Here is a 22392-nt window from a genome sequence, read left to right on the forward strand (position 1 = left end):
ATAGGTGTAGGTGGTATCTGAGAGCTGTTTTGAATTTCATTTCTCTAATCAATAGTGATTTAGAGCATTTTTTCATCTGACTATAGATAGCTTTAATTTCTTCCTCTGAAGACTGCCTGTTCATATCCTTTGACCATTTATCGATTGGGGAATGACTTTTATTCTTATAAATTCGACTCAGTTCTTTATATGTTTTAGAAATGAGGTCTTTATCGGAGATGCTGACTGTAAAAATTGTTTCTCATCTTTCAGCTTTCCTTCTAATCTTGGTTGCATTAGCTTTGTGCAAAAACTTTTCAGTTTAACATAATCAAAATCATCCATTTTGCATTTCATAATGTTCTCTGTCTCTTGTTTGGTGATAAATTCTTCCCTTCTCCATAGATCTGACAGGTAAACTATTTCTTGCTCTCCCACTTTGCTTATAGTATCAGTCTTTATATCTAAATCACGTACCCATTTTGACTTTATCTTTGTATAGGGTATAAGATATTGACCTATGCCTGGTTTCTGCCATAGTATTTTCCAGTTTTCCCAGCAGTTTTTGTTAAATAGTGAGTTCTTATCCAAGAAGCTGGAGTCTTTGGATTTATCAAACAGTAAATTACTATAGTCATTGACTATTGTGTCTTGTATACCTAACCAATAAAAATATTTGGAAGGAAAGTTAGAGGAATAAATGTATTTTATTTTCTATGTATAACAGTTATCAAAGTGCTAAAGAAGCTATTCATAATTTGCGAAAAAGCTGAATAACCCCACAGACATTTCTAGCATATTTGAATGAATAGAGACACTGTCCTGAAAGGAATATACACTCTCATTTGGGTGAAAATATTCTTGCATCATAGATTAAGATTTGCTAGTAGGTCACAGTTGTCTGGTATCAAGTTAAGTTCATACTTCATCAGAGAGAATGGGAAAATATTCCAGATTTGCTAAGAGAAAGGGATTTTCAACTTGAATCACCTATATTCAGCTCCCATGTTTTTTCCTATCATTTCAATTCTTAAACTCACCTTTGAATTGTGTTTTTTAAGTACTCCAACTTTAAGGTGGGAGTGGTCATTTTTCCAGTACTGTGTCATAATGACATACACAAACCAACAATATGTTTCTGCTATCATAGTTATCTTCATCTAAGACCATTTTCATCATATCATTCTGCTGCACAAAGGGGCAAAATAGTCTTTCATTGTCTTTCAGATCAACTCTAAAATCCTTATCCTGCATTCACAGCCCACAGAGGTTTCATAGTTAGAGAGACTCTTAAAAATTAATGGCCTTTTGTGACGCAGTATTAACGGAAGAGAGTTACCCTCAACGCAGTGTCTGTGTGGGGTAGCTGTGTTTTAATAAAGAACTCTCTAATACCAAAAACCCTTCAGGACCCGAAGAAATACAGTGATATAATATGTTGCTGTATTTAAAAATTGTTGAATGTCAGCAATATTTTACCACTTCTTAAGCGTTCATAAAGACATCAGACATATAGAGCTGAATGTGAATGACAGAAACTTCTTGGGAAGCATCTATATTGTTACATGACATTTAGATCCCTCCCAATTATAAGATTGTATGATTCAGTGATAGATACTTACTTGATATATTACCGTTATCACTTTTCTCCATTATGTAGTCTTCCTACTTGTCAAACAACTAATCAGAAGCATTTATTAAGCACCTGCTATGTTCCGGACACCATGCTAGGCTATAAAAAGAATAAACAATCACTATTCTTAAGGAGCTCACATTCTAATGGGGAGAAAGCTGTGTGATTCACAGGGCATACTGCTTGCATCTTTGCTTATAGCATGAAAGGTCTGCTTTTAAAAAGCAATGGATTTATTCTTTAGTCTTAATTCTCTATCGTATCTGGTCTTTTCTGTACAGTAGTAAATTACTATATCGAGAATTCAGACTCATCGAAGCTTTCTTAACTTGGAGAAAGCAAATTACATATTTGTTCAATGTGTACATGAGCTGCCATGGAATAATATGTTTCTAAGTGTAAAACAATTTTTTTTTCTGTTTCATTTATTTGATTTGACTCTTTGTTTCTAACATAATATGTAATGGTATGTTTTCCTTTGAAAAACCAGTGGTTTGTTGATGTACTTAGAGCTGTAAAGGATTTTAGAGAATCATTTTATTTTTGTAGTAAAAATTTCCATAAAATACTGGGTTAAAGGCTGCAGTTTTTGTCATTATTTTTATCTGAATGGGAAATAACTTTACAGCTGGCTGGCGTCCTACAATCCATCCATTTTGGCTCTGCTAAATGTCACAAGTACTTCTATTATTTTTAGAAGTCACAAGCTGAAACTAACAAGTGATAATGTAAAAGCACTCAGAACAGCCATTTAAATCTTGATATCAGTACCTTTCCAGTTTTATCATTTTATTGAATATTTAATGGCTCCATTTATAAATAAGATAGCTATCTGTAAGTGGCCAAATCAACACTTTTCAAGTTCAAAGAAAATCCCCAATCTGAACTAGCCTAGTCACAGGGTTTTTTTTTCCATTCCTTCTGTCTACATTGTCATTAGTTTTATGTCTTTCTGAAGATGTGATAAGAAAATTATTTTTTTCCTTTTATAAATTTTTTAAGACATTCAGGGCTTATTAGAAGTTCAGCATTTATATTTGAACCTAAGGGAAAGGAAGTACATTAAGAGAATATTTGTTTCTATAAACTCATTTGAAAATTCATTTTCTTTTAGAAGGTAAGATGGTGGGAGTTGGGGTCACATTTTGAAAGGAGCACCTGGTCAATCAGAAGAGAAAGAATGGCTACTCCAAGCTTTGCACTCCATCTCACATGAAGGTGTCCTTCATATCTAGAATATATTTTCTCCTTACCTCTGCATCTTAGCAAAAGGGACACCTTCCAGTGCTGAGGGTTCATGTGATGTCCTCCTAGGAACTAGGGGTTTTCTGTGTCACCTTATTGAAAAATTGAGGAATGTTGAAATTTTTTAATGTTTTCTTTTGTGTTTAGATGATGGAAAACTTGGACTATGGAGCTAGTGAAGAAAATGTGGCAACTGATCAACAAACTGTCAGACAGTGACATTAGGTGAACCTGCAATAATCTGTTATATATGTTTTTCTACAAATAGACAATGAAGTTTGATTTTTTAAAATACGAATTTTGAATGGGAAATTTGAAAGAATCTTCAATAATTTGTAATGCTTGCATATGTATTTTTTTATGAGCTGGTATAAAGTACAGCATAAATAATTAAAATGTATTTTAAGAGCCAAAATGTTAGTTGTGCCTTCACATTAAATAAAAGCATATGGTCTGTGCAATTTTCAAGTGCATTGTATACAGAATATTTTTTTCTGAAAGCATATCTTTCCCCTAGGCCTCTAGCTAAATACTTTTCTTCTGGCTTAAATTTGGTTCCATGACTAGTGACAAACTGCTATTTTTGTCACAGTGAGCCTTTGAACAGATTGTAATATAAAAGAATCATACAAATATCTTACCAGTTCTTAAATATATGTAGAAATAGCTAAAATATAAAGGAAAGCAGTTCCCTATTTTTTAAATTAAATTAATAACTGATCCTCTGAAGTAACCTGGGCATAGAATCTTGGGAGTTTGGGGAATATGCACAAAATACTATTTTTTTATGTAATGTAGTACAAGTAAAACAACTTTAAAATTGGGAGCCAAGTTGAGAATTTAATATAACATATCTTGTTATAACCTTTATTCCAAGAGCTGATGAAAAATAGGTGACTAAAATTTTAGTCACTCACACCAAAAATTAAATCTATAATAGTTTATCATGTCTTGACAGGGTAGCTTTCATTTTTCATTAACATTGGATTTGGCTTGGGTAGTTATAATCATGTGGTGGCAAATGGTAACCTCATAATATACAAAGTGTGATGTGGTGGAAAGAATACTAAGTTGTCAAGAGACTTGGCTTTAGTCCCTATAGCCACATTAACTTCTCTGCCTTTGTTTCTTTACCTGTGAAAGGATTAGATTAGGTGAACTCTGAAGTCCATTCCTGCTCTAATATTCTGTGATTTAAGGCTCATTGAATTGGGAATCTGGCAATCCAGAGACATAAATCCAGGTCTTCTGGAGGTCAGTGAGTCAAAAGTCACTTTTATACCTTTTTTTTAACTTTTATTCTTCCTATGAATTCCTAAACAGTGATTGTGCAACTGCCAAGATAGCACAGTTCAGTAAATAATTTACAAAATATGTATGATATGTGGCTATGATCTATTTTAAAGACAAAGTAATACTGAGTCATAGCTAATTTTTCTCTTTTTCAAAGATCAGAAAATGTCAGACAAAATTTGGACTATAAGGGAATTTGGTTCTTTGGTTTAATGTTTAATTTTGCATAAGTTAATTACCAGTGGAAGGGGCTAAAGTGATTTAAGCATAGCTTTTTAAAACAATTCCCTTTGGGCCATCTGAACACCAGGACCCTTATTTTTGCTTAGTGTTATTTAGTGAGTAGAGGGCCATAGAATTTAAGAAGAACTTGTGGGACTCTTAAGGATCTTCTAGTCTTGTCCCCTTCAGTTTGAAAATGAAGAAACTAAAGTCCAGAGAGTTTTGAGCCAAGTTAATCCTGTTAGTGGCCGAACTGGGACCAAAACCTAGATTTTTGTAGGTTCTTAATGAATGCCTTATCTGGGACAGAAAAGTTAAGCTTGGCTTCCTAAAGCAGTTTCTTACTGAGAATCCAGATTATTTGACAGTGAAAGAGGGAATAAGATTAAATTGCTTAAAAAGCTTCAGCTATATTTGGATATATAATATCAATAAAATTTTTCTTTTAATAAATTCTTTTGCAAAAGTGCTATTTCATCTCAACTCTTGACAGTTAAAGCCTTAAAAACATGATAAGTGATTATCATTTTCTGTCATTACCATTAAGCCAAGATTGCTTGTGATTTTTTTCTGTTGCATATGCCTTAAAATAAAAATTCTGTTTCATATAATTGAAATAATTATAATAATTTTAACTTAATAATCTTTCTACTTCTTGAGATGTTTTCCAGTTTGAAAATGTGAGCACTCTGATACCATTTCCTTTATTTCTAAGCATTTGCATTATCACTGTTTTCAATGGTAAAACTTACTTTTAATTAAAAATTTCAAATAAACTCAAAAATAGGAAGTATTTTTAACTGCCATCACAGGCAGTGTATTCTTAAAAAGTTAGATTGGTCAATACAAGAACTCAAATATAATTTAACAAGTTAAGTAAAAATAATGTGCAATTACTAGAGAAGGTAAAATTCAAGTGATGCTTTAAGTTTATAATTTTAAAGAGCACTGTACAAAATTACCTAATCACTGAAAGCAAAGTCCAAAACAATCTCAAATGACTAAAAATTAGAGGAGGACAGGATTTAGTATTAGAAGCTCACATTTTCTTTTTTCCCCTATTATTTTCAGGAGAAACAAAATTTCCTTTTTGATCTTATCTTACAAAACAATAAACTTGTATTTACTTGTCCTTACCACCAATAGCAAAAAATTGTAACTAGTATGAGATAGATTATTGAGTATTCCCTCTATATGGAATTTGTATGTAAATGTTTATATACTTATAATTTTTATTTATTTAGATTCAGATACTACTGAAGCCATTGAGCAGAAAAGGATCTCAACATTGCCTTCCATTTAGGTTTTCCTAAAATCAAATTATGGAATGTGCACTTGAGAATCTTTTTAACTTCCATATCCTTTTATTCCAACTTACATAAAAACTTAACTTTTAAATTATTCCTTAGATGGTGAGTTCTATGGCTTCTTTTTTTTTCAGTGAGAATTTTGGCCTATCTGTTGGAATAAATTTCTAGCTATTGGCCTATGCACACAGAGGCCAATGGGAAGTGGGAATGTTTAAAGACAATATAACTAAGCTTTGCAAACTCTTTCTACTCACAGTGCAGGGCATACAACAGGTGCTTGGTAGATGTTCATTGAATTGAATTCTCATTTCTGCATTGAAAAAAAGTTATTTTAGTATTTCTGAGTATTAAGCATTTGAATTGGTGTACATATACTTAGTGAAACTTCTATCTTGATCTTAGCCAGTGACGTTTAAATAAAAAAAAAAAGGCTGCTTTTCATTCCAGTGGACGGCATTGGATTAGGAGTATTTTCTATTTCTCATGTGTGCTGACTGTGATTATATGACCTTGGGCAAGTCTATATTACACAAACACAGCTTTTGACCAGTTTAAGGTCAAATTCAATCAGCTTTGTTATTTTTGTCTACATAATGCCAAATCTAGCTTGCAGATTCAATGTTCAGCTCTTTCTTTTTCATTTTGTAGATGCTCAGTCCTCCGACAATTTAAGTAAATTTATTGTCCTTTTTACCAAATAGAAAAATTATAAGGGAAAAATGCACAATAATATCTCCCACTTATGTGCTTCTTTATAGTTTTCAAAATGCTTTCCTCAAAACAACCATGTAAGATAGGTGTATTTCATATATAAAATCACTTTGAGTTTCTCAAACAAAAAACAAACAAATTGAAGATACCTGAATTGAATTGCTAAACTGTTTGTACTTTCTACATTTAGAGGTACAAGTTATTACTTCAGTAAACATTGTACTCCATTGCTGAGCTTTCAAGCCATGAAAAATATTCAAGGGAGATCTTTATAATATATCCATAATTTAGGACAAAGGTTTTATTTCTGTGGGAAAAAAATGGCGTTGAAAAAAGACATTCACAAAAAGAGTTTTCATCTAATACCCAGCAGCCAATCATTGTTAGCTGTGAAGAAGGAACATCTGAGATAAGTAGTGAAAAATGGTAGGAAATATAACCATGAATCATTACTCTACTTGAAAATCCACTAAACCACTTGCAAGTAGCTTCATTTCTACAAGGGTAAACATTTGTTAAATGTTAAGACTATTTACTAACCTGAAGACAAATCAATTTATTAGCTCTGTGTTCTGCTTATTCTTACTATCAGTTTATTTTATAAAGTGGCCCAAAAATATCATTTAGCTCAAATATGCAGAAAAAGACTTACTTGTAAAATATCAGTGTTTTTTTAAGTATCAAATGGTTGCATTTTCGTTGCCTAAGTGATTCATTTAATGTGACATTTATTTTTTAATAATCTAATAGAATATTTATAATTTGCATTTCAGTGTTTATATTGACTTAAAACTTAACACTACTAGCTTTCTTGTGGCAGAAGCATTTTAAAGTAAATTTGAAGCTTTTTCAATTAGGACAATTATGCATTGTGCTTTGAACTACCACTATGCTGTGCAAATACTGACAGGATAAAACAATATTTTAACTGTAATTAATGAACCTTGATAATAAATACATTTTCTTTTCAAAAATTTATTGTGGCAGTTTTATATTTTGAATTGTGAAAAAATTGTGCAACTTTGAGACCTGTTAGAGTGGTCCACCTTCACATAACCATCAGTTACAGGAGAGACCTCAGAAGCTATTTAGTCCAACCCATACATAAAAGGTATCAGTCTACACTATACACTTGACCCAGCTTGTCCTTGAAGACCTCTAAGGAGGAGGAAGCTCATTCTGTTTTTGGACAGCTCCAGTTGTCAGCAGGTTTGAAAATTTTTCCTGACATCGAACCTAAATTTTCCTCTGTGACTTGCACCCATTACTCATGGTTTTGTTCCTTTGGGCTAAATAAAATAAATCTAATCCCTCCTCCTCTTGACAGCATATCAAATACCTAAAGATAACTTATCAGGTCCCACTTGAGTCGTCTTCTCCAGGCTTAACATCATCTATTTGTTCATCTGATCTTCATTCAACATGGACTCAAAGTCTTCACCCTTCCAGTTACCTTCCTCTAGACATTCTCCAAGTTATCAGTGTTCTCTTTAAACTGTGGTGCCCAAAACTTAACACAAAATCCATTTGTAAATTAAATCTATTCAAGATAATTTCTAATGGATTACTTAGACATCAACTTTAATGGAAATTGTGATTGGGTTGGACTGCTTTGGTATGTCCATGTTCAGAATTAAGATTGAGAAGTATTCTTGGTTGTAGCCAACTTGTCATAGTTGTTTCCGCCTGTGTTCCACTGTTCCCACATCCTGGAATGCTCCCTCCCTTTCTGTCTATCCAAATCATGCCTATCTTTAAAATTTCATTTCAAGTTCATGAATCCTGATCATTCCTGTTCACATTACTACTTTGTATCCTATTCTCACTTAGTCTGTACTACATATTTTAGTATTCATTTTTTTACTCTGTATTCTCTAATTGTTTTGGAGTGTATGGTATATGTTTGTTTTCAGTTGAGAACATAAGCTCCTTTAGGATTAGCACTGTCATATACATTTTAGTGTCTTCCTATAGCTCCCACACACATAGTGGACAATTTTAACTTTTTCTTCTTAATCACTCTTAATAGGATAAGCAATAACCTGAGGAAATCATCTATCAGTGACTATTTGAAAATTTTATAACATATCAAATTGTCTTTTTTTTAGGGGAAAAAGCATTGTTATTCTCTAAAGGGTAGAGATATTTCTCTGAGATGACCTAGCTTTTCCCCTTGCCTGGAACATGTGGATACAGACTAGGTAATGTCTTTGAATTACTTTCCAGGTATTTCAGTCCATGGAACGAGAAATAAGGGGCAGGGAGTAGGGTAGGGAATGCTCTTAAGGGGGATTTCGTTTAATAGAATCAACCACTTATTCAAATGTGGAAGACTTCCAAATGATTTACATGTGCAATATAGAAAAATTACTCATATTAGAATTCTGATTCAAATAAAAAAGTGTTTATATTTTATCTTAACCACTTGGATTATGGTTGGTTTATGCCCTGCAAACTATCCTGTCCCAGGAGGGAAGTATTTTATATCATGAAAATTCAACACTATAGCCAACCTGCTGATGAGTCTTTCCAAATTTAGCTAGGTTGGTCATTGGACAAAAGGCACTTGGTCCCTAGACTGGCCCTTACTTGAAGCCTTTCCAACTTGATAGAATGTGCCAGAGCATTGGAGTAGGAATAATGGGGGATGTCTAAAACGTTCTGCAAACTAGTGTCTAAATTCAGAAAGGTTTATCACCATAAGGTTAACTGCCAAGGATAATTTGGGGGGCTCACATCACATTATAAAGATTGTCTATTAAGGTGTGAGAGACTAAGCCTACTGATTAAATCAAAGGTCTTTTGAACTGTGTTGTGTTTGTATGTTTAAAAGAGGACCAAAAAATTCCTTCTATCAGGGTTTCATCTAGGAAGGGAAAACTTTAAGATTTCTTTATATAGAAAACACATCTTTGATAGGTAATGAAGATATTTCATTGATTTATTGCCTTTTAAAATCCTGGGAGATGTTTAAATTTGATGAAGTTTCTTGAACCAAAAAATTTGGCCTCGATTTTTTTTTAAATGTCTTAAATTTATATATGCATATAGGGTAGATCTATAAAACCTGAAATTCAATAAAGAATGATTACCATGAGAAAAAGTTATCCTTAACTTTGGAACCCTACAATATATTAAAATTATCTTAATCATTGGAAGTCAACCAGTCTATTATAGTTATTTTATATGTTTTTGAGTTTTACTGTATCTTTGTGCATGCTGTAATTAGTTTTTAATTGCCCTGAGTTGTATTAGACTAAGGCTGGCTGAATGTTATCCCCTTAGGATCCTCATGAAAACAAGATGAGAATCTCTTGAGAATAGCCAAGCTTCATTTATTTTATACCTTTCCATTTACAGTTAGATTTGTTTTAAATTTTAGGTTTTTCTTCAAACTAGGTCATAATTTTAACATGGGTTTTGGTGATTAGATGTTGCAGTGTCTGAGCTAGAGGTATAGGTAATAGCATTTGCATTGCAAAATAAAAGCTTTCTCTGGTGCTCTAGCAATCTTATTTCTAACTAACATTCTATATGATTATAAACTTTAAAAACATTTTAAACAAAGTAATAATGGAGGCAGAAAGTGTGAAGCTAGAGAATCATGTTGAAAATGTGCTCACTTGTTTATATGAATCAATGCAGAGTCAGGAAAACAGTATACACAATTACATTGATGTAATGGAAAGAACCAAAAACCAGAAGCTAAATATGCTTAAGTAAGGTTTCAAGCCTGTCTCTGAAAAAGAGATTAGAAAATATACCTCCCTCCTTTCATTAGAGAACAAGGGCATTATGGGAGAGGAACACTATGTATACTGTAAGACTCAATTGATAATTGTGTTGGTTAGGTTTGCTGAACTGCTTCCTTTTTTCCTTATTTTTTTTGAAATAAAAGAGATGGTTCACTGAGTAGGGGAAGAAGAGGGAGAGGTAGATTTAGAAATAAAGGTGATACAAATATTTAAAAAGTTAAAAAAAATTAAGAGAAAATGTACTTACCTATTTATAACTTACCTTCTCAAGTTTTTCAGAAAATACTGAGGTCTCACTGAGGTGAATAATAGTAGCCTATTATTAAATGGCATCATTTTGTCCTTTTAAACATGTAGCGATGGAAAATGTGCCTCACTGTAATTCTTCATACCATTCTATTATCTCTTATCATCCAAAAGTGTTTAGATGAATGTACAATCTGGGTAAATATTCTAATCTGGGTTCTCTCAAGTTCTCAAAACATGATCGTAAGCAAAGTAGTACTTCTATCTCGGGTTGAGAATTTGGAAGTTAGCGCTTATATAAATACTATCAGACTTGATCTACTAGGTCTATGATGCTCATGTTTTGAGAATAAATATCTCATCTTTCCACATGCTCTGTTAGAAAAATATTGCTCTGGATAATTGAGTGCAGGTTACAGAACCAAAACAAGTTCTAGTGGGGGAAAAAAAAACCAAAGCCTGGAGTGGAGGAGGGGCTGCTACATTTAGTTTTATAATACATCTAGGTTAATTTCATTATATCCTCAAATTTTCTTTACAGGAGGTATTTTAGTATTTAATTTGGTAGTCCCAGTGATAAAACCCTTTATCAACACAAAGGCTTAGCTCCATTCAAAGGGCATTTGCTCTCTATGGATACTGGTAAATCACTGTAGTTTATGTCATAATCCAGCACCCTGGGGCTACTTAATAATATTTATCATGTTTTGAGCCTTAAAGCTATTTATGAAGAGAAGTTTTCTTCAAGAATTCACTAATGAGGAAGATGGATTATAAAATATGCATACTAGGTGTATAGAAGAAAGCTACATGTGTCTCATTTTCTTTTTGCATGTATTTCTCCACATGTGGTCTCTCATGTCTTACTTTAAGGAAAAATATTTCTTGCGAGCAAGGGCCACAAACCTGAAAGCTTAATAGCGGTTTATTAATCCTACTCTTACAAGTAGTAAAGTACCTTCCTTTTGCAAACCTTAAAGCATTACATAAATGCTACCTATTATAATTATTAGAGCTTCTCCTCTATGTTTTTCTAAGAGTTGTTTCTTTTTTATGTATTAGTGATTTTATTTAATATTTTAGTTTTCAACATTCATTTTCACAAGATTTTGAGTTACAAATTTTCTCCCCAATTCTACCCTCCCCCCCTATTTCCAAGATGGCATATATTCTGATTGCCTCATGTATTAGCGATCAAGATGGGCTCTTAGCACTTATTCAACCAAGTGCCCTTGAAGAGTTTGGCCTTTGTTTCCTTGATTAAATTAGGAGTCCTTGATGACCTCCTTGCCTCAAGGGAAAGCCTAGTTTACATGGGTTTGAGTGACATGTTTGTGACATCAGAGGCTTTTAGACCACGTGCGTTTAAGTTGCATTTTTGTGACAATTTTAGGTCACGTGGGTGAGTCTGAACAAGATATATAAACGCAGAGGTTGGCTTTCTCTGAGCCACAGCAGGAGTGGTGGTGCATGACTGAGCCAGCCTTGTCGAGCTCCAGATGAACTCAGATGTTGATGGTTCCTTGGTAACTATGAATTGTATTTGGTCTGTTCATAAATGTATGTTTGGAATTTGTTTGTATTTGCTCTGAAGTTCAGGGTGCTGGCTTTTCCCCAAGCTGACTGAATGATATTTGTATGTTGGATTAAAGTAAGATTGTTAAGCCCTTAACATTGCTTTCCTTAGTAAAGCAGATCAAAAGAACCTGGGCTTGCAGCATTCTTGTTGTTGGGCTTGTATTTTTCACCCCTACAGCAGCTGCTAGCCGAATTGTTGAAACACCTTGTTCCCCAGTCAGCCCTCCCTTCTTTCACCCCACTCCTCCCCCATCCCTTTTCCCCTTACTTTCTTGCAGGGCAGAATAGATTTCTATGCCCCATTCCCTATATATCTTGTTTCCCAGCTGTATGCAAAAAAAAAAAAACCCACAAGGTTTTTTTAAAGCATCTGCTTTTAAAACTTTAAGTTCCAAATTCTCTCCCCTCTTCCCTTCCCTAGGAAGGCAAGCAATTCAACATAGATCACACATTTATCATTATGTAAAACACTTCCACGATGCTCGTGTTGTGAAAGGCTAACTATATTTCTTTCCATCCTATTCTGTCCCCCTTTATTCAGTTTTCTCCCTTGACCCTGTCCCTTTTCAATGGTGTTTACTTTTGATTACCTCCTCCCCCTATCTGCCCTCTCTTCTATCATCCCCCCCTTTTTTTATACCTTTACTTTCCTGTGGAGTAAGATACCTAATTGAATATGTATGTTATTCCCTCCTCAAGTTGAATCCGATGAGAGTAAGATTCACTCATTCCCCCTCACCTGCCCCCTCTTCCCTTCCAACAGAACTGCTTTTTCTTGCCACTTTTATGTGAGATAATTTACCCCATTCTATCTCTCCCTTTCTCCTTCTCTCAATATATTCCTCTCTCACCCCTTAAATTTATTTCATTTTTTTAGATATCATCCCTTCATATTCAACTCACCCTGTGCCCTCTGTCTATCTTCCTTTCAATTCTTCTAATACTGAGAAACGTCTCATGAATTACACACATCATCTTTCCGTGTAGGAATGTAAACATAACAGTTCAACTTTAATAAGCCCCTTATGAATTCTCTTTCTTGTTTACCTTTTCATGCTTCTCTTGATTCTTGTATTTGAAAGTCAAATTTGCTATTCAGCTCTGGTCTTTTCATTGAGAAAGCTTGAAAGTCCTCTATTTTAATGAAGGTCCATATTTTGCCTTGGAGCATTATAATCAGTTTTGCTGGGTTTTAATCCTAGCTCCTTTGACCTCCTGAATATCATATTCCATATCCTTTGATCCCTTAATGTGGAAGCTGCTAGATTTTGTGTTATCCTGATTGTGTTTCCACAATATTCAAATTGTTTCTTTCTGACTGCTTGTAGTATTTTCTCCTTGACCTGGAAACTCTGGAATTTGGTGACAATATTCCTAGGAGTTTTCTTTTAGGGATCTTTTTCAAGAGGCAATCTGTGGATTCTTTCAATTTCTATTTTACCCTCTGGTTCTAGAATATCGGGGCAGTTTTCCTTGATAATTTCTTAAAAGATGATATCTAGGTTCTTGTTTTATTATGGCTTTCATGTAGTCCAATAATTTTTTAATTATCTCTCCTGGATCTATTCTCCAGGTCAGTGGTTTTTCCAATGAGATATTTCACATTGTCTTCCATTTTTTCATTCCTTTGGTTCTGTTTTATAATATCTTGGTTTCTCATAAAGTCACTAGCTTCCACTTGCTCCAATCTAATTTTTAAGGTAGTATTTTCTTCAGTGGTCTTTTGGACCTCCTTTTCCATTTGGCTAATTCTGCCTTTCAAGGCATTCTTCTTCTCATTGGCTTTTTGGAGCTCTCTTGCCATTTGGGTTAGTCTATTCTTTAAGGTGTTATTTTCTTCAGTATTTTTTCGGGTCTCCTTTAGCAAGTCATTGACTCATTTTTCATGGTTTTCTTGTATCACCCTTATCTTCCCAATTTTTCCTCTACGTCTCTTATTTGCTTTTCCAAATCCTTTTTGAGTTCTTCTATGGCCTGAGCCCAATTCATATTTTTCTTGGAGGCTTTTGATGTAGGCTCTTTGACTTTGTTGAATTCTTCTGGCTGTATGTTTTCCTCTTCTTTGTCAACAAAAAAGGAATCTAGAGTTTGAGTCTGAGTTCATTTTCGCTGCCTGTTCATGTTCCCAGGCAACTACTTGACCCTTGAGCTTTTTGTCAGGATATGACTGCTTGTAGAGTAGAGAGTACTTTGTCCCAAGCTTTAGGGTCCAAGCAATGCTGATTTCAAGCTACTTCTATTCCACCGTCACCCAGGCTCTGTCACAGCAGCACTTCTCCTCCCCCAAGAACCGCCAACCAGGACCACAATACAGATCCAAGCAGGGCACAGCAAGAGAATCTGCCTTTGTGGCCACAGAGTGCTCCTTGTACTCTGGCTCTGATGCACTGCTAGACTCCTCCCACTGTGTGAGCCAGGGACTTGGGAAGCAGCTGACACTGGTGCTCTGGAAGCATCCTCAGGTGCTTCCTGCTGCTGCTACCACCACTGCTACACCACTTCCTCCACCCCCAGAGCTGGTGGCCCTGAACTCAATCCCACAGTTTCCCCCTAACCTGCTCTTTGGCATTTGTGGGTTGAGAAGTCTGGCAACTGCCACAGCTCACTGTTTCATGGCCCCAAGGCCTGTTCCGGCTGGCTGACTCAGGGTCTGGTGTGTCCTGGCGCAGCGCACTCTGGGCTGCCCTCTGCTCTCAACACCATGCGATAGACCCTTCCCAGCAACCATTCAGGCTCTCCTGGGCTGGAGACCTGTTTCTTTCTGCTATTTCATGGGTTCTGCAGCTCTGGAATTTGTTCAGAGCCATTTTTTACAGGTGTTTAGAGGGATTTGGGGGAGAGCTTAAGCAAATCCCTGCTTTCCAGCCACCATCTTGGCTCCATGTTTCCAAGAGTTTTTTCAGTGAATCCACCAAGAAAAGTACTCAAGTTTTACCAAAGTTTTTAATGCTTATTTGGTTCCTTATTCCTTTATTTCTAAAATGCTTCCACCTCCTTCCAATTTTGGCAAATTAACCTATTTCAGGTAACATTTTTCAGGGATGAATTACCTTAGTAATTTGCATTTTTAGTTGGATGCAATGTGAGTTTAAATAAATTTGTTAAGAGGAGAAAGAAATGCTTATGCCTCAAATCTTGACTCTTCAGTAAATCCTATTTTAACAAGTTCACCTTCCCATCATTCATCTCTCCCTAAGACACAGTCCAAATACTATAGCAATTTTCTCAAAGGAAACCTCATCTTGTGAAGCACCTGAATGTGTTTTTAAAATAATTCATAATAACTTTTTGGAAACCATCCTGGCAATCCAGGAGAAAGTGAGAGAAAAGGAGTCCATTAATGATCTTATTAGAGCTTAGCCAAAAAAAAGGAGGGTGGAGGGAGAATGGACTGCTTTGTCAGGTAGTGGATTTCCCCTTCCTGAATGTCTTCTAGTTTACCATTTGTTCAGATTAGTAGAGGAGATTCTTCCTCAGGTATGGATTGTACTAGACAATTTCTGAGGTTCCTTCCAACTCTAGTTCTGTCATTCAATTTTTAAGCTTCCATGTTCAAGTTTAAAAATTTAAAAAAAGGAAAATGGCATGGTTCCTGCTGTCAAGAAAATTATAATTTATTGGGGAAAATAGATATAGTATGTAAAGAAATAAGTATGGTACAAGGCAAAATGTAATAAAAGCAAAGGAAAGATCTGGACATGTTTTTGTAAGAACTTTTGGGAAATGAGAAGATCCCTTTCAGCTGGAAAAATCATGGAAAGCCTTGTGAAGAAAGCAACATTTGAGCTGTACCTAGAAGGAAGAGAAGGATTTCCACAGGGGAAGATGCAGAAGGAGGGTGGTCCTCTCAGAGAAAGGCTGGTTTGGCTGGAACATATAATGTGTAAAGAGGAATGATGTCAGACAAGCCAGAAATGTAGATTGAACACAAATGGTTGAGGGTCTCAACAGGCTTAGTTTGCATTTTATCCAATAAAAAGCTAAAGGTTTTTGAGCAAGGGAGGGATGTTGTCATTCCTGTGCATGAGGAAGATTATTTTGGCAGCTATGAAGAATGGATTGGAAAGGAGAGATACTGCATATGCAATAGTCTAGAAGAGAAGATCTTGATGAGCTAGTGTGGTGTCAGTGTGAGTAGAAAGGAGACAAATGTGAGAGAAATTATCAAGATAAAATAGACTGAACTTGGCAACTGACTGGAAGAAAGAGATGCTTTCAAAATTTCAAGCCTAAATAATTGAGAGAATAGTAATGCCATGAACAGAAATAGGGAAATTTGGAGGAAGGGTAAACTTTGGGAGGATGATGGTGAGTTATTTTTGAATATGATTTTGTGGTACCATTAGGATATTCAGGTGGAAATGTCTAGCAGACAACTGGAAATATAGAAACTGAGTTTGGCAGAGAAATTTTGCTAGATGTATTCTTTGGGACTCCTCTGCTTGGAGATGGTAAATGAAGTCATGAGAATGGATAAGGTCCTCAAGGGAAAGAGTATGGGGAAAAAGGGTCATGGATAGACTAGGCTTAGGGGAAATCTACAATTAGATTTCAGGAAGAGAAAAATGAACCTGTGAAGGGAACTGAGAACAGATAGGAGAACCAGTTTGGATAGAGCCACAACAGAGATAATATTGAAAAGGAGGAACATCAAATTATCAATCAAATGTTAGTAACATCAAATGTTAAACGCTAAAGGTCAAAGGATAAGGAGTGAGAAGGTTGGTGATTTGACAATTTGGAGGTTATTAGTGAGCAATTTCAGTAGAAGATACTTTTAGGGCCCTTTAATGAAGAAATGAGAACATGTTAAAAAAAATACAAGCAAATAGGATAGATACCTATTTCCAGAACGTTGAAAGAGGAAGAGTGATGAAGGTTGATAGTTTGTGGGACTAGCAAGATCAAAAGAAAGATTCAAAGGATCAGAAGACCTGAGCATGCTTTTAGGTAGAGAGAAAGGAGCCAGAGGAGAGGGAGAAATTGGAGATGAAAAAAAAATCAGAATGGCATAACAGGGCTTCAGATTCACTTCTCAACTTTGTAGGTCTTAGTATCTTCAAATCTAAAATGAGGGGATTTGCCACCAGACGATGTCTTAGACCCTTATTTGATCCTCTAATCCTATAAGAAAGAGGAAATGACTGATGAGGCAAAGTCCTGAGGAACAAGGAAGGAGAATAGTTAGATTTGGCAAGGAGGAAAACATCCTCTAAGACTAAAGGAAAAAAGAAAAAAAAAGTCAGAAAGGGGCTACTTGGGTGTGGAGAAGAGATGATGGCTATAATCTCAGTCAAGTAGGAGGCAGGTGAGGTTATCTGTGGAAGCAATGGAAGGAGTAGAGGGAGAGTTGAGAACTTAAGGCAAGAAGAGGTTTGGAAAAGCTACCATTGAGAATGTGATGAGTCAACTAGAGCTGAAATTATAGACCTCTTGATATTTGATAGCATGAATTTGTGGTCAGCATAGTTTCATGACTTCCTCCAGCAGCAATGAGAGAGCAGGAGCTTCCTCCAACAGGAACAAGGGCAGACAAAGTAGGAGTGACCAAGGGTGGGAAATAGCCAAAGGGCAAAGGAACAGATTTTAAAAGGGTGGACAGTGATTTGTTGAGTGGTTGAGTATATGATCAAGACTAAACAGGAATAAGGGACTGGGAGATAAGAGAGGGAACGAGGAACAAGAGGTAGAAGCAATAGTGTTCACTCTTTTCCTCTAATTACAATAGTAATAATAGTTAGCATTTACATAGCAATTTAAGGTTTACAATGCACTTTATAAGTATTTTCTAATTTGATCCTTACAACAACCCTATAAGGTAGGTGCTGCTATTATCACCATTTTACAGGTGAAGAGCTGAGGCTCCCAGAGATTAAGGGACTTGCCCTGGACCACACAGCTAGTAAGTAAGTGTCCAAGGCAAGATTTGAACTCAGATCTTCCTGACTCCTGCCAATTAGCTCTTTTTTTTCCTATGTAAGCCCTGTTTCTTTTTTGGAGATCTGTTTACAATTTTAAAAAACAAAAATGACCAAGTTAAGATTTTATATCATGAAACCATAAGCGTTGTGGGACTAGTTTATGGTTGGTCAGGATTCATTTGAATCCCCAGAACTTAACACAGTGTCTGGCACAAAGTGCTTAATAAATACTTGATGACTGATTTCCTGATTACTAAAAGATAGGTATATATATAATATCAAATGAGTAGCTTTTCACACGTTGGCCATAATACCTATAAAGCTGAAATAAACTAATTGGTAAAAGAAATTGCATTTCAAAAGTGAAGCTTCATATGGTTTGAGTTAGAAGCTACATAATCAAATTAAAAATAGTTGCAAGAGTAACAAGCATTCCCCTGGCACCCCTGAAATCATACTACACCTATTCATAAGCCCAGTTCTGAAGAAATAGACTTTTTACAGCTGTAATATGATTTCAAGGGTGCCAAGAGAACCCCTTTTATACTCTCAAGGTGGAGATGTTTGTAACAGAAGGCTTAAAATAGGATTACCAGTAAAATAATATATTGCCCCACCAAAGTGTGTATTTGTCAGTTGTTGAAACTCAGAATGCATTTTGCCTTCAACACAATGCTTTACATAGTATCTAACCCAGCTGAAATGATTTTCTAATCTATGATGTAGTTGATTGATATTACTATTAATACTAAGTACCAAGTTTTGAGTCCCAAAAGAAGCAGGACTTACTAGAGGTACAGCAGAAAGAAGAGACTTTTCTCACCCTTTCTGGGTCTAGTGCCATCCCAAAGTAACATTTTGAAATGAATGAAGTTCAGCTCTGACATCCTCTTATCTTTCTACAACCTTTCCCTGCCCCCCTGTCTTTGGAAGTGCTCCACTGTCCAGGCCTCCAGTGCTGTCACATTGTCTTAAGCCCTACATGCAAGTTTATCTTATCCTTGGGAATTTATAGCATAGTAACAAAAGCTGACATATTTGCCTATCAATGAACACCAGCTTTTACTAATTATTAGGACATAGATGACTTAAAGTTAAGTGTTATGTTTGATATCACACATTACATGTGTACTGCTTGTATCAGAGACTCAGTCATAGCCCAACGGATCTTTGAGATGCTTTGAGAGATCCTCTCACTCACAGTTCATGACTCCCTCTTAAAAAAACTGGAAAAATATATGTCTAATACCCCATAATATCCTGATACTATCTCCCCACTTACAAGCAAACAGCTTGTGTTACCCTAGGTAATTTTGTTAAAATGAGGAAAATCCATGAGAAGTCCCGTAATGAGTAACTGTTAATCCCAAAGAGGCATGTGATTGGTCAAAATCACTTAGAAACCTGTGTATGGTGAGAAAAGAGTATTGTGGCATCATAGGTGTAGAGCTGGGCTTAAACCCAGAACCTGTGGTTCAAATCCGACTTATGGTATACACTAACTATGTGGCTAGGCAAGTGAACTCACTTAACCTTCAGTGCTCTAAGTAACTCTCTAAGACTGTAACTTACAAAGAAGGTGCCAACATACCTGAATAGAGGGAGTTTTCTCACTTGGGAATTTCTATACCAATTAAATCTCAGGTCTAGTCCCTATCCCCAGTGGGGAGAAAAGTCCTTTCCCAAATATATTTTCTTAGCCTGCTTAAAAGCAGGAATAGGGGAAGGGATGAGATGGCATCTCTCCCCCTCTCCCATTCCAATTTTCAGTTCTTCATGACCTCCTAGGATACATTCCCTCAGTTTCTGAGACAAAGTTGACAAATTCCTCAATTCTTCCAGTCTGTGAAAGTTGCCACTTCCTCTGTGTGATGGCCAAAAAGCCCTCGGCACCCTTTCACCAAAAAACCCTTCTGAGCCTCCCACCTTTCTCCTCTTTGCCTCTTCTCCAACTTCTCTCCCCTTTGTCCTTTTCAGCCTTCCCTATTTGCCAGATCCATGCAACACTCCAAAGAGGTTGCTTCCCCCAGTCACTTTATGGTAAAGGGAGGGAGAAGAGGCAAATGACTCAATATTTCTATCAACCCAATTTTTCTTAAAGCGCAGGCTTTTGGAACCTGCAAATTATGCCAAATATCATATGTAAAGTTCATGCAAAATAATTCCCAGTTGATACATAGCATACAGTAATATTATATAATAAATTACATACAGAACATGTCATATGTACTACAACATTCAACTGCCTTCCTCCTTTGTGTACAGTATTCTACCCTATGCCAGTAGATGCTATTTAGGTGATGTCCCTTTTCATTTTCCTTCAGGGTACCTGCTCAGTCTCTAGCAGAATAGGAACGATACAGAGCTTTTGCTATAACTTGTAGCCACTTCTGAGTACACCTCCATGGTGTGTTAGCAACAATTAAAGCTAACATTTATGCAATACTGTAAGGTTTACAAAGTGCTTTTATGAATATTATTTCATTTTATCCTCACAACAACCCTGGGAGGTAGGTATTATTATTTACCTCATTTTACAGTTAAAGAAACCCCAGGGGCAAGCAGAGATTAAGTGACTTTCTGAGGATCATGCAGCCAACGTTCAAGGCAGATTTCAAACTCAGGTCTTCCTGACCCCAGGTCTAGCATTTTAAAACTCTGCCACCTGGCTGCTATTGGGTTGAAGCTGCTATTGGGCACATTGGCCAATGACCTAAATTCTGGTTCCACAAACATCTGAGGGATATAAGGGCTATCTGCTGCCCCTAGATAGGTAAGTTCCACCTGCAGCTACTGTCTCCCAGAGATTTCCAAAAAGATGGCTACCTCTGGATTTAACTTCTTTTCTTTACCAGAGAAGGGGTTTCCTGCAGGTCTTAAGGTATCTCTAATGGCATTCCATAATCTCTAGTGGTAAATCCACATTCAATCTCACCTTCATCGGAATCTTGGCTTAGGCCATCTCCATGTTGGTTCTTCTCAGAAGATAGTGGTCCAACTGCAATCTGTTGTTGGGGTCCTCTTAGGGGTTCAGTTCTTTTAACTTTTCTGTATCCTTACATTCCTGGTCACTTGGCAAGCTACTCACTTGACGTGGTTGGCAAGTGATTGTGATGTACTTTCCATGTAGGGGCCTCTCTGTTTTCCACTGCTGTAGATTGGTAGACATTCTGGTATTTCGATGAAGTGATATGGTGTGACTTTCCATTCATTGGTCAGTATCTTGTGCTTCCCAGGAATACTGAGTTTGCATAGCAGGGCCCTGACTCTCAACTGGAATTCCTGATAGTGGACTTAAGCAATGTAGAATTGTTTATTCTCCGTTAGTGTTTTTCTTTGCTAAAGCCCTAACGAGATGAAAGGTCCTCATTCATTCAGTATTGTGACATCTTAGTCATAGGTCTCTAGAGTTCCAATCTTCCAACATTCCAAAGTATAGGTCAATGTGCAGTTGAGATTCCCAAATATCAACAAACATAATGTAATCCTTTGGCATCATTCCCTTGGGAACCGTAAACATAGGAGAAGCAACAGGGCATAGTGAAGAGAGCGCCAGCTGTGTTTCTGGGTGATTCGTTTAATGCCCTCACTGCTCCAGGCACCTCTCTACAATATAAATTGCAGACAAGACACCGAGTTGCATTGGGAGAAGGAATTTCTTCATGTGGGAGCTTGCTGTATCATTGAAATCATAGACCCAGTTCCCATCTTCTATCATGAGCATGGGCCAGAAATGTCCACAGCTGGCTACACCAAAACTGCTCTCTAGCCTGAGTGTTCCAGAATAGTTATAATGTCAGTTAAGATGTCATTTTAGTGTCCTGACTGGGAATCTTTTTGGAAGAGTAGCAAGGCATATCTGCCATGTCAAGTAACTTGTCCTGAAAATTCAGCAAGGCAATCCTTTTCACTTCTCTAATTGATTTACTAGCTTATTCACCACAGGCCTTTCCATACCTTTTCATCACTCTGCCAACTTTCCATAGCTCCCCTTTCTCGAACTCTTAGCTGAAAACCTTATCTCATACTTCACTGTAAAAATATTGAGACCATTCCCCAAGAGCTCCCTCTTCTCCCCTCCTCATTTTATATCATTCAAATGATTTCCCCACCACATACTCTTTCAGCCTTGGCATATACAAAGACATGGCCTCCCTCCTTGCCGAGGCAAATGCCTCTACGTGCACAAGTGATCCCATTCCAACCCTTCTCCAGCAAATTGCACCTCACCACCATGACTCCAACTCTCTCACCAGTCTTCAATCTGTCTGTATACTGGCTGCTTCCCTTCTGCCTACAAACATGCCCATGCCTCTCTCATTCTTAAAAAAAAAACAACAACTCTCATTTGATGCATCCATCACCACCAGTTATTATTCTATATCTAGTCCCCCTTTTGTGGCTAAACTCTTTGAAGATACTGTATATAGTAAACACCTCTGCTTCTTCTACCCTTACTCTTGTTTAAAGTCTCTGCAGTCTGGTTTCCAACCTCATCA

At 36.3% G+C, this 22392-nt stretch overlaps 1 protein-coding gene and 1 long non-coding RNA gene across 4 annotated transcripts in view; one reads left to right on the forward strand and one right to left on the reverse strand.

Annotated features, from left to right (window-relative positions):
* SPPL2A (signal peptide peptidase like 2A) overlaps window positions 1-3325 on the forward strand; it is a 60477-nt gene extending 57152 nt beyond the window's left edge. For both annotated transcript variants that reach the window (XM_036735546.1, XM_036735547.1), the window contains one exon: window positions 3005-3325. In XM_036735546.1, the coding sequence (XP_036591441.1) occupies window positions 3005-3076 (72 nt within the window). In that variant the 3' untranslated portion in view covers window positions 3077-3325. The remainder of the gene's footprint in view (window positions 1-3004) is intronic.
* Window positions 1-21014, reverse strand: part of LOC118828713 — a 45447-nt gene extending 24433 nt beyond the window's left edge. The window contains exon 1 of one of the 2 annotated variants that reach the window (XR_005008960.1): window positions 20829-21014. This is a non-coding gene — a long non-coding RNA (uncharacterized LOC118828713). Of the gene's footprint in view, window positions 1-1601; window positions 1706-20828 lie in introns of those variants that run through there. The other variant, XR_005008961.1, reaches the window with a different exon arrangement.
* Between the last annotated feature and the right edge of the window lie 1378 nt (window positions 21015-22392).

The sequence above is a fragment of the Trichosurus vulpecula genome, chromosome 8 (assembly GCF_011100635.1).
Source record: "Trichosurus vulpecula isolate mTriVul1 chromosome 8, mTriVul1.pri, whole genome shotgun sequence".
NCBI classification, from domain to species: domain Eukaryota; kingdom Metazoa; phylum Chordata; class Mammalia; order Diprotodontia; family Phalangeridae; genus Trichosurus; species Trichosurus vulpecula.